Below are 13617 nucleotides of genomic sequence, written 5' to 3'. Positions count from 1 at the left end.
AAGGAAATCACGTACATCCCCCTTTAGTTGAAATATAGAATTAAAACCTGGCTCGTTCTGTCCGTTGTCACTTCTACCCACCTACTTACACATGTGCTCACATACACACACACACACACACACACACACACACACCACCTGTATTCTGCTTGCTGAGGAAAATGAAAACATTAGTATAATCATCTTCAAATGCATACAGGTGTATAAGGAAAACTGACATTAAAAAAAGTTATGATTTTAGAAATTTTGTAATGAGAACTCATTTTATGATAAGTTTATCATTCATTTCATCTTTATAACTAAGCTAATACGCCATATAATATATGTCTCAATTTGGTTTTTTGTTTTTGCCAAATGCATGTTTTTATTTTCAGGGTCTACTCAAAATGAAATTGAAGCGAATATACTTAGATTCTTTTGTTAATATGTGTATCCGTGCTAGATGCCCAAAATATAAAATCCTTATTCTTTAGGCAGAGAGAAAATTTCCAAATGCCAATAAATTAATTAAATGTTATCTTGTTTTCCTATAATTTGTTTTTGTCTTTTAAAGATTTTTAGTAGTCACTTGTCTTGATCCCTTTTCTTCCTTTTGAGCTAGTATCCAAGTCACAGTTCCACCTGTGCTTTGCGTATAAGTGAATGTAACACTAACTGCTTTGACTTCAGAATCGCTTCTGAGATTAGAAACAAGGACTGTCCTTCCTTTGTGGCTTAAATTATCCATTCTTGGAACTGGGATCTTCAAAATGCTGCATGAAGCACACGTAGATGACTCTAAAATGTAGCTCCATTTCCACTCACCAGCAGGTTGCTGTGTTACATCAGTTGCTCTCGGAGAGAGCAGAGCTTAGACGAAAGTAGATGCAGGGCAAGCAGGTTTTTAGCTGAAGGGAAACAAAATGGAATGTCTGTGGAAGGACACTCACAGCAGCTTGTTGCCAGCTCAATGTTTGAAAGTAACCCCAACGGGCAGTGGCGGGAGGGCACAAGGCATCACAGTTGTGCCCTGGCCCTGTTGTCCACTCATAATAATGTCTGGTTTTTAAAGACACAGGTCCTCTGTGCTGTAGAGAAGGTTTCAATCGCAAAACCCCCTTAGGAACTGGTCTACCACTTCATTAAATGCCAGAAACATAGTTGAGTGCTGAGTAGTAAATGTCCGTGGTGCCTATGATTGAATGTATATTTTCCTGCATGATCATCCATTGTGGTGTTTGTAAGTAGCAAAAAAATGAGCCTGATTTGTTCTCCTTTGTAGAGCCAGGCCGAGGCCCACTACAAAGGAAGTAAACATGCCAAGAAGGTCAAAGCACTAGAGGCAACGAAAAATAAACCCAAAATGGTTTCTTCCAAGGACAGCGCAAAGGCTAATCCCAGCTGCTCCATCACTCCAATCACAGGCAACAGCTCTGACAAATCAGGTCAATGACACTTTTTGTTCTTTACATTCTTTGTGTTTCTCTGGGTCTCCTGCCCCAACCCCATTCTCCTCCCCTCAGCTGTTGCATGTTACTCTCCATGATTTGTTTTTATAATATTAATATGTTTCCTTCACAGGAAGGGTTATGTGTTTGCACGGAACCTAAGCATTTGATGTTACCATTCCATGTTGTTAAAATATATACATTTAAGTATATATATATGTGTGTGTGTGTGTGTGTGTAAATATATATATATATATATATGTATATATGCATGAAAGTGAAGTAGAGGCTACTTGGTCATAATGTGTTTAGAAAAAAATTGAGAAATGGACCTAAAATACTGAGTTTATTACCTTTTTATTCATTTTATGTTTGGTTTTTGCTACAGACTTTTTCAGTGAAGGAATGCTTAAAGTTGTTTATTAAAGACTTTTTTATATTCTTTTACCACAGCAAAGGGGAGGGGAGGGTCAAAAAGGTGAAGTTTTCTGAGAGTGGCATTATTAAATGAATCTGGAAATGTGTTCAGTCATAAAAGATTTGGTTTTTGAAGGTCTGTGTAGAGTTCCCCTCAGAGTTACAAGTGAACTTGAGGGTTTTAAGGGAACTTTTTAAAGAGTTATGAATTGACTAGGAGAAGAGCGTTACATAAATAGAAATGGGCTACTACAGGAAATGCCTCTTAAGAAGAGTCTGTATTTCATAGTCCAATGAATCAGCAGTTTTTCTGAGTAGGTTCAAACTGAATGATTCAGAAAGAAGAGAAAAAAATCATTTTTCTAGCATGTACACCATGAAATTGGATGTTTAAAAGGTTTTCACACACTCACAACTGCCCCTCAGGCCCAAGATGGAGAAGTCATCTTGTTTCAGTGACTAATTGAGGAACAAGGTCTATGAAAGGAGACTAAGAGCATATATCCCTTTCTCAATGTTTGACTCTCTCTTTAGGGACCTCTCTGTTGTTGGAAGCACCCACACGTGCACGCGCACACATGCGCGCATGCACACACACACTTCTGATTCTCTTCTGCTCTTCAAATAATCGTAGAATTTTAGGAGAAGACTTAAGAATGCTTTCTTGTGGCTGCTCAGGGCTTTGGAGAAGAGCAAATCTACTACTATAAGAAGTTTCAGAAAGTCTGGTAAGCCAAAAGACTATTTAGGAAGGGACAATTATTGATTAGGTCCCAGGAATGGTGGTTCCAACAGCTCTGCAGCCTAGGAGTGAGTTAACCCAAATTTGATAATAAAAACGTTTGTTCTTTGTGTGATAGAATCACCAAATCATGGTATCTGATGAACAGATGATAAATACTGGATTATTACATCACAGTTCTCCCCTTCTAAAGAACAAAATATTTTTATGTGTATTATCTAATTAATCCTTCACACAGGTCTGTCAGATATTAGGGTTTACAAAATAGCAAACCGAGGCGGGGTCTACAGTGCAGGACTTATTTACCTGAGGTTACCCAGTGTTTGGAAGAACAGGATCCATCATCTCCTGACTTCATGCCTGGTTTCATTTTCTACAGGATATTGTTGCCTCTATGAAACAACACCCTGCCAAAGGTTTTATTACCTGAATTATGCTCCTTAAGCACAGCAGAACTTATACACAAGATGATAAAACAATGGAAGTTAGTGTCACTCCATTCTTTCAGCTTATTTTCTGTCTTGAGCTAATGACACAGTTGGTAGGTATTGTAAATGTTCCAGTATTGCTGTTGTGTGTGCTCAGTGCTCCCCTTAGTTATATTATTATTTGGGAGTTGGGTTTGTCCAGGGTTAGTAGTAAAAGTATTGAGCAGGGAAAAAAAGTTAAAAATGGAAATTGAGAAGGATCAATGAAAGAAGAACCAATAAAAGTACAGAAGACAATTAAAGAAGGAAAGGTGTGGAAGAAGAGGAAAAGAAGTACAAAAAAGAAGTCAAAGACTAGGGGATAGACCCAAGGAAAGAGGAATATAGAAATAGAAAATCAGGGGCTTGGGTCACAATCACAGCATTTCTTATACCTATATGGTAACCAATGAGCATATGTTAAAGTTTAAACAACTCAAGGCATTTATTCCTACCATCAAATACTAGTGAGGTCTCAATGACAGAGACTTTCTAAGCACTTGTGTTTGCCTAGTAAGCAATAGGAACACACCAGGGTCAAGTATAGCAGTGGTATAAATAAGGAAAGAGAATTGAGATCTAGAATGACCATAGGGGATGAGAGTGGGGAGAGAGGAAAACAAATACCAACCACAGAATCTCTTCTTCAGCAGCTATGTGGTGGTCTCTAATCCTGCATCCTCCGCTTGCTCTGCACTTCTCTATCCACCCCAAAATACTTGGTCTATTAGTATTGGCTTCACTCACTGTGTCACTGCCGAGACTTGGACCAGAAGTAATGGCAACCACCTATATTTTGGAGTTACCTCATTTTCTATGTTTCCTTACTCAAAATCTGTATAAATCATTTGATAATTCATTGGTTAGGTCATTCAAATTATTTCTTCATTCCCCCATGTTTTCTATAAATATTAATACTAATAAAATACTTCATTTGTTCTATCATATCCACAAAGGCAATACCAAAGTTGTTAGAGATGGCACTACTTAAAAATAAAGTGGGTTGTATTTGTTAAATAGATATATATTCTTTTGTCAACTTCAAATGAATATCAGCCTCTAAGCAAGAATTCCCACATATATGTAGTACAATTTTCAAGTTGGAAAATTAGGAACTTTGCCCAGATGGGAAATCTGGTCTAAACAATGTGATATGTAACCTATTGCTAACTACCTATTTCTAAATCCTTAAAAAGCTCCCACAGCTTTGTCAGAGTTATAGATTTTTTGGAAACTGGTTTTTATTCCATTTTAAACCCTATTTTAGAGGGATCCTAAGTAGCTCAGTCAGTTAAGCATCTCACTCTTGATCTCAGGTCTTGATCTCAGGGTCATGAGTTCAAGCCTAGCGTGGAGCCCACTTAAAACAAACACACACACACACACACACACACACACACACACACAAAATCCCTGTTTTAAACGAACAGAAGACACAAAAACCAGTCCTTCATAAATGGTCTAGGTGGAATGTAGAGAGGAAGAAGAAGGAGAAGGGAAGAGGAATAGTGACTGTGGCACTTAATTGACCAAATGTTTTATTTCAGACAACACTGTCTCTAAGGAATCAGCCAGAAATTAGAGTAACAGTCACAGTGAAAAATCATGGTTGACTGCCAATTCTTATGAGACTGAAGTTGCCTAGCAGTGGTCTTTCTCTTCTGAATGAAGAGTTCCTATCAAGTGGGCTTAAGCAGTATTTACATGATTCTTAGATATTTAAATCAAAATGAATATATTTGTTACTTGATGTCTCAGCCACCAGATTTCAAATATCCAGGCTCACAACATCATGTGATTGACTAATTCAATTTCCATCCTCATATTTTAGCATCAATAACTTAGCAATAGAGGGCAAATCTTGTTCAATGAGGGCAAATCTTGAGGGAGAGGAAATAGCCAGATGTTAAGGGACGGAGCTTTTGGGAGGGCAGCTTCCTGGGATTCACCAAATATCAGTCAAGGAAAAGTGTCATTTCAGAGTATCTAAGAAGGAGCATGGGACCCACAGATGACCTCTGTCTATTCCTCAAGAGCACAGATTATTTATTCTAAGAAGTGGCCTAGCGATCTTACAAGAGTTAGAAAAGCTTTATCACTTGCCATTTTGGCACTTGGGACAACCATATATTTTTTTTAATTTTATGATCCATTTGGAGATATCATGTGGCTCACATTGTAGCTGGAACTGTGCAATCCAAATAAATTTGTTATAATGGAGCTATCAGATAGAAACATTTCAGGGTATTGTGGCAAGCTTTCTTTTTTTCCTCTGAGGTCAGTAAACAAAATGAATTTAAACCATAATAGCTTGTATTTCATTTATTGTAAGAAGTTCTGACCACATGATTGAAAAAATTAAATATGTTTCATTAAAGGCAGTTAAAAATAGTTGTCCCATTCACCTTTTAGAAGTTGGGATAGAATTAAATGTAAAATCCAAAGAAATGGTTTCATGGTCTCCCAGGATCTATCCCAACTTTTAATGATGCATCAGTGGGAGTTCAAAACATGGTAGGAGGGAGGAGAAATGTGCTTTAGGAGAATTAGGGTCAAAACACAGCAAGCATTAAGCAGCTTCAGGAAGATGGTGAGAACATATTAACCAGACACTCGACCCAAATTTCTCCCTGGAGTTCAAGTGTCATAATGCCATATGACAGTCCACTTCCCTGTGATAATATGCCCTATACATCAAATTGAATGCTCTTTGTGACAGCATTTAACCCCTCATAACAGGTTCAGAAAAACCCAGAGCCTTCAAAGAGCCATATTTCTTGAAAATAATAAAATATTTTTATAATCAACCTTAATAAAATATTGTGGTAGTCAACCTAATGGTACATATGTCTAGTCTTTAGCCCTAGATTTTTTTTTAATTAATTAGATATCAAATGGGGAAAATCCATTTCTAGTTCAAAGTATAGAAAGCTATTTAGAGCTAAACAGCCTTTAATTAGTTTCTGTCTAAGCAGATGAAAGCAGATGGAATGATTCAAAATGCTATAGATGTATTTATAAATGCAATTAAAAGCAAAGATAATGAAACCAGCATGTTCTGCTTGAACTATAGCAATAGGAACACCTTAAATTTGTTCAATTTATAAAATCCAGTCACATATATGTTTTTGTATGACCCTCTCAATATCCCTGTGACTGTTAGGGCAGAAATTAGTATCCATCTTTCATTCATTCATGCAACAAACTTTATATCCATTTATTTACTGAAGAAATATTTATTATTTATACTAAATGATGTAATATCCAGATACTAGGGTGCAACAGTGAACACAAAAACATTTTCTTGCCCTCGAGGAGCTTCCAACCTATTATGTGTTTTTTTAATGTGTTGGATATTAGGGCTACAAAGAAAAATAATATATGGTTACCACCTTCAAGCTGCTCCCCAAAATATGGTAATGATGAGGAACCTGGGTCTAAGAAAAGTGAAATAGTTCGTGTGTGGTTGCACCATTCCTATCCCAATAAAGTCAGGACTTCTATCTCAAGCTATGTCATTACTCCCATTACTTCTAAACTTCTCTGCCCTAGGAATAAATACGAGTATCTCAATGGGCAAAGTCAGAAACCACTAAACCACTTTTTTAAGAATTAGTGAGTAGAACCGTACATTACTTTAGTTTCCCCCCCCCAGTTTTTATTTAAATTCCAGCTGTTAACATAGAGTGCAATATTAATTTCAGGTGTAGAACCTATCGATTCATTACCCATGCACAACACCCGATGCTCATCACAAGTGCCCTCCTTAATAGCCAGCACCTGTTTAACCCCAACCCACTGCCCACCTCCATATATTACTTTTAAATTACTTGCTGACTGTTGATATTTTTCAGGAGAAACTATGGCACTGTAAGAAACATTAAGACTTTGTTTTATTAATAATCCTTAGTTCCTATGCAATATGTTTGTAGCATTTAACTGCAATAGAACAAAGCTTTAGACATTATAGATCTTTTCCAGAGCAAGTTTGAATGAAAACACTCATTTCGGGTAAATGACAAATGTTCTCAAAGCTCCAGTTTGACGATTACAGATTTTACGTATCTAGAGCCAAATATACTCACTGAAATAGAGGTGGACACCGGGTAGGGCATCCCCAATATGGCAGAAGCCTTGAACTGCCCTCTAAAGGGTCCAGCTGGGTTGTCCTAAACTCTCTCCACAGATTCAGTAGCGTTTTGAATCATTCCATCTAAAATATTCCCACTGGGGATAGGGAGATGGTTTTGTTTAGCCCATCCCCATGATCGTACCATGGGAACTGTGAGATGACAGTGTCAGAAAAGACAAAAGAAGGAAGGAAAGGGGATAGGATACCACAAAACAGCTCATTTTCGTCTTCAGCGTATTGTGCTTCTGCATTGTGGCAATTCCTCGGGTATGAACCCAGAGTAGTTATCAACTAGTAGATCAGTAGGATTTACCTGGAAAGGCTATAGTTCAGCTTTTTATGGTTACCCTATTGCTTTATGAAAGCGTATTTTCCATTTTGTCGAAGAGTCTTTCTGCCAAGGATACAAATGGCGAGACACTTGCCTCGTCATTTTTATGGGTTCCCCTGTGTGTTTCATAGTTTTTATGTGTTGTTACAAATGGGGCCAAGTTTTCCAAATGACAACTTCTCATTTCCGCTGACTGCCACAGGACTCCATCGATTAGCCAGCAAGGTCTTTGTAACTGCCTCTTCCCCCCTTTCTGTCTCTAGCAACAGGACCTTGTGCTGTTGAGTTGAAGAAAATGATAGTTTTCTGCTTTGGCAGCATCTGTCATTTATAGACAAGTGCCATCATAAACTTGGCATACATCTATCCAAATCTGGGAGGCCGGGATTTAGTATCCCTCATAAAATAATAGATTAACTATATTTATGACAAACATCTTAAGTCTGAAATTCTGGGGTACAATCATGTAGAACATAAATTGAGTCCCATCTGTCTAAAGAGAACAGACCATTATACCAAGGCTCATATTTTCATGAAATGTACATATATCATTAAGACTTTCAAAGTCAATTTAAAAAATGAAACTGCCTCCATCTTTGCCCATCCACCTTGAATTTGACAACAGCATCCTGCCAGGCAAGGCTGAAGATTCTTAGTTAAGTGTTTGTCAGACTCTGGAAACTAACTTCTGAAACTTGTGAGGATTTTATATTGCTTCGAAATAAGACTGAGTAGTTTCTCCACTTCGAAAGCTATTTCCTTAGCATCACTCTAAGAAAGTGAACCAAAAGTTGAGACTCCCTTATGATTTGCTGAGGATCTATTAACTTGTAATTTACTAGGGATATGTTATAAACCATTCCAAAAAGCAAAACCTTGGCTATCTCCTCCTTAAGGCTTATATCACTATCGAAAACTTTCCTCATCTTCCGACATATTTTAACTGGTATTCTTCTCTTTTGATTACACTTATTTACAACCTTTTGGCATTGACAAGATATCGGAATATAAGAAGATTTTATATGTACATCGAATAATTTTGTAAATGCACAACCAAAAATGCCCCTGAGGTTTTTAACAAAGGTTATTACATTTTATGACATTCCATTTATTTGCTTCAGGAAGAATTCTCTGACAGTGAAATATTTTTTGAGATGGGTGGATGATTAAATAGAATCACTCAGTAAATATTTGTAGATTCTGTGTTCAGAGCACTGGTACTAGGCACTTTGGGGGATTCTAGGCCCAATTCTAATGGTACCACACAAAATTTAGCTTTATGGTATAAAACTTAAAGTATTTTTCATAGAAACACTTATAAAATATTTTCCCCTTCCCTGATTTCTTGCTTCGAGAAGTACTGAGAATCAGTATTTCATGCTGCACATGGCAGTATTGTGGATACTGGGCATGGTATCACACATTAATAGTTTGGTGCCCTCATTTTTATAGGCCAGCTCTCTATTCAATAAAATACTCTGTGGTGATGAAAATGGTCTGTAATCTGTGTTGTCCAACATGAGTGCCATGAGCCACACATAGTTATTCAGCACTTTAAATGTGGCTTGTGCTATTGAGAAACTGAATATTTAATTTTATTTAATTTTAAGTACTCCACATGGCTACTGAATTGGACAGCGCATCTGTAGACTGTGGTACTCTTTGCTCTTTTAACTAGCCATGACTCTAGAGAAGGCATTATGTTCTCTGAGCCTCTGTTTTCTCATCTATAAATTGGGAATAATGCCCTCCCTGCATCACAGTGGTGTTTTATGAATCAAATGAAAAGATTTTGCAAATGCTTGGCAAAATGTAAAGCATAATAAAAATGCCCATTATTGATGTTCTTACAGTTTGGGGTTTTTTCCTTTTGTGGGGCTGTCCCTTTTTGCTGCTATCCGTGAAAGGTGATAGGTGCCCCTTGTGGTGGGCAGATACCATCATCTTCCATTATGCCACACCTATTATAGTTTATTCTAGAAAACCAGGTCCAATCTTATTAGAATGATATGCCAAAAGTAATTTTAACAGCAGTACTACTAATAATTAATGTGTAACTGAATGATTATTGTGCGCCCAATGTTAATATGCTAAATGTCTTATATATACTATCTTATTTAATGATATAGTCCTCTGATGGACACTAGAAAGTGAGATCTAGTGAGGGGAAATGGTGGCTTAGAGTCATTCAGAGAGAAGGTAGCTTCAAGCCCAGATTCTCACCCAGGCAGCCCCTCAAATTTATTACCATGCTATGCCACCTTTGGATGAAGGTGCATGAGCTTTAACCACACGTGCTTTCTGAAGGTTATTTGAGATTTTTTTCACTAAGTGACACTTCTAGACATCTAACACCTCAGAAAGGTACGTTATTTCTATTCCCACCCTCTTTTACAGCTGGTTTTATTTTTGAGAAATCAAGTTTTGAGTGTCTCTGAATAAGGATATATTAACCAAGGTATGATTTTTGAGTGTCATTTACCTACCTTGTATGTATAATGTAGTAAAAAGAGCATGAGCTTGAAGTCAGACAGATTAGCTCCACTTCTCACTGACCAGATAACCTTAATCAAATCATGTTCACCGACCTGTTTTCCCATCTGTTAGAAGGGAGGGCTAAGACCTACCTCCCAGAGTTGTCAGGATTAATGAATCAATAATGGCAGCCTTGGTGCCTATCACATAACAGATACTCAATAAATGCTAGCCATAAAAGGCAACCATTGTTCAAAGAAATTTCCCATCCCCGTCCTTTTGACTCTATGACCATTCCATGCCTTGCTGCCATGCAACAGTGACCTGTACTTACATTCCTCTTTATGTGCTTGTTTTATCATCTCATAGTAATTATTTACACTTGTGTTTTCCTTCCAGACATTAAGGCTTGATGAGCCTGACTCTCCCAGTGGGACATGTAAAGATGTGGAAGGACCTCCTTGGTCTTCCTCACATTTCTATACATGGAGGAAATGCCTTTCTACTCATTCTCCCACTGCTTAAAGTATCTCGTCTGTTATGGCCTCTGCAGCTCCTGGTACTTCATCCTGCACATGGCAGTCACATAGGTAGCATATATTAAATTAATACCATTCAGAAGACCTTCACAGGGAAGCTGCAACACCTTCTCTAGTGTATGGACATGGCGAGAGGACACTAGTTAGCTCTTTTTCCTTTGTCTTCAATAAGATGGATACCCCACCTCGTAGGTCAGCAATCTGCCCTCTACACAGTTACAGTATTAAAAGAAAGGATATCCCAACACATCTCCATTTGTTGAGGCAGAAAACTGGGTGCTACCTGTGGAGAAGCAGCCCCGCCTGGAGCCAGGGTTGGCCACTGAGGGGGAGAGGGGAGGCTGTGATGGGAATAAGAAACACGCTCCTGCCTGACAAGTCCCTGCTGGCATTTATGTCAGTAAATGAGAAACTTATCAGCTCGTACATTTTATTTCTGGCTTCTTGTAAAAAATTTTCTTAGTGTGCAATTTTTTACATCATTTGTGTATGCTATTAATTAGTTAGTCTCTAGGAAATATGTGCTTTGTTTTCTTTCAAATATGAAATGACATAAATACTAGAATTTCTTGTCACAACAGAGATTATTTTATTCCTTGCTTACAAATATTTGAACTTCTGTCATAGTTTTATGATAATTTTTACTCATTTAACTAGCAAAATGGCCATATTTAAGTTAAAACAATTTGTCTTTCCTACAATATCTTTGTTCTTAGTTCTCTGTTAATAAAGAAAATATTTTTACTCAATGGGAAGTTAATTAGGATACCACATTTTGAGTTCAGGAAAACTTATTCATTTTATTCTTTTCAACAAAAATTTTATCCAGTCCTTTGATTAACCCATAAGATTAAATATCCAATAAGACTTTTTTTGAGTATTTTGAAAAACCACTAGTAGATGTCTGTTTATGTCACTTACGGCATTTTAAATTGAGAGAACCCTTTTAGAAAACAACATCATAGAATAAATAAAAAACCATAAAAATGTTCGTCCCATTAGACTAGTTAATTCCTCTTCCTGTAGTTTATACTAATGAAATAATCCTAAATACAAAGCAAAAAAAATTAAAAGTTACATATGAAAATGCCTACTCTAGCAGTATTTGTATTAATGAAAAGTGGAAACAAGATGATCAGTACCAGGGAAGTTATTTCAATAAAGTACTTACACCCACTACAATATTATGCAGCCTTACAGTAAATGAAAGCAACATGAAAAATGCATGTAATACACTAGATCAAAAGTTACAAAATGGGTTGTTCATGCATGTATGTATTAAGCCCCCACTGAATACGCTGTGTCATGCTAGGCACTGGGTATGTGATAGTGAATCAGGTGGACTCGGGCCACGCCCTCCTGAGAGTATACCCTCTGGAAAGGTAAATGCTGAACAAGTAATAAGCTACATGAAAAGAGACGGGTGCTGAACTTGTCTGGGAAGGAAAGGAAGTCCTAGGCAGAGGACGTAAGCTCCCTCTGCCTGATGGGAAGGAAGGTAGCCTTGCAAACAGGGGCCCTGGTTTGGGGGTGGTGGGTGGGAGTGGAAGGGAAGAAGGACCAGTACACCACAGGACTCAGATGTGAAAGACGGCCTGGTTTACATAATCGAAGCACTGAGAGGACACCTGGGGACAAGGAAGGGAATTTAAGGTGTTGGTAAAAAAGTGGTTGAAATGATGGCTAGGAACAGAAAGAAGTCAGCATGAAGTGACGGGTGTCAACACAGAGGTTCTTAACCACTTTGGGTGCCATGGATTCCTGTGGCCTATTCTCAGAATTATGTTTTTATTTGTTTTCATTGCTTTTTTTTAAAGTAATCTCTACAACCAGCGTGGGGCTCGAACTCATGACCCTGAGATCAAGAGTCCCATGCTCCACTGACTGAGTCAGGCAGGTGCCCCTCAGAAGGATGTTTTTAAATCCATAAAATGAAACTTAATAGTTTTACAAAGAAAACCAAGTATACTGAATACTGTTGTTGAATTTTTATGATGATATAGTGACATAACAATAAGGCGTTATTATAAATAAGATCTAGCAACAGGTCTAATGTCAATGATAATTTTGAAGTAATGTGAGGCATAAACAGAGTTTCAAGCTTTTTATGACTACTGTAATATCTGATGAAAATATCTTATTTCTATTGGTGGACAGGGTTGCAGGTACTGTTAAGACTGCTGGAGTTTTTTGCCTTCTTTTATAATTAAAGAAATGCTCAATTTCAATCAGAGATAAATGAAAATAAAGGTTTGGGTTTTTTTTGCCACCCAAGTTCATGGATCCTGTGAACTTGGGAGTCCATAGACCAACCCCCAGGTTAAAAACTCCTGCTTAGTGTGGGAAGCTTATGGGTTTTTTTTTTTCCCCTCTATTTCCGCATACTGTTATTTGCATAATAACTTCCAATGACTAGATGAGTTTATATATCTCAGGGCGTGGGTAGGATGGGAAAGAAATTTGTAGCCATAAGGCCCCATGTCACAGTATTCCTAAGGGATCTAGATGATGAGAACCTCTAGACAGCCCTTTGGGTGCCCAGGCCTCTTGAATTAACATCACTTTTTAAAGGAGACTCTCTATGGTCAACAGACTTTCTCCTGCAACCCATAGGCCTTAAAGAAAAAGCCACCTTTGACAATTTCATAATAAAGCAGCAGATTGAATTTGGGCACAAATGCTAGATTCAAAATGTGAAAGTATGATTGGCTTTTAGCAGCAGTATATTTTTAAAAGGATTAGTAGTTTTCTTACACTTGGGCAGTCCAGCCGCTGAATGTCTGTAGCCTCCTTAGGACAGGCAGTACCCAGTCAGTCCATAAAGAGTGGCAGCCCACACCCATCTCCCTGGGGCAGCCTGACGCAATGAGCTTGTTTGAAGAAAGTAATGGTTTTTTGTTTTTTTTTATTTTCTCTATTAAATAAAGATACATTTTTTAGATGAAGAAAGACTCGGTGCCCTCAATATCTCTCAGGCTGACCTTTCCCTTGTCAGTCTACCTGGAGTTTCAAAGCTAACCCCTAAATTCTGTATCTAGAGAGGGAAGAGATGGGAGGAGCAGAATTCAGATGTTTTTCCTTATACCT

General features: G+C 37.7%; 1 protein-coding gene across 10 annotated transcripts in view; it reads left to right on the top strand.

Annotated features, from left to right (window-relative positions):
* ZNF385B (zinc finger protein 385B) overlaps nucleotides 1-13617 on the top strand; it is a 386162-nt gene that overhangs the window by 354873 nt on the left and 17672 nt on the right. For all 10 annotated transcript variants that reach the window (XM_078071048.1, XM_036071535.2, XM_078071049.1 and 7 more), the window contains one exon: nucleotides 1262-1424. In XM_078071048.1, coding sequence (XP_077927174.1) covers nucleotides 1262-1424 — 163 coding nt within the window. The remainder of the gene's footprint in view (nucleotides 1-1261; nucleotides 1425-13617) is intronic.

Source organism: Halichoerus grypus, chromosome 4 (genome assembly GCF_964656455.1).
Source record: "Halichoerus grypus chromosome 4, mHalGry1.hap1.1, whole genome shotgun sequence".
NCBI lineage: Eukaryota > Metazoa > Chordata > Mammalia > Carnivora > Phocidae > Halichoerus > Halichoerus grypus.
The sequence above is the reverse complement of the archived record's forward strand: the minus strand, read 5'-3'. Positions and strand labels throughout refer to the sequence as shown.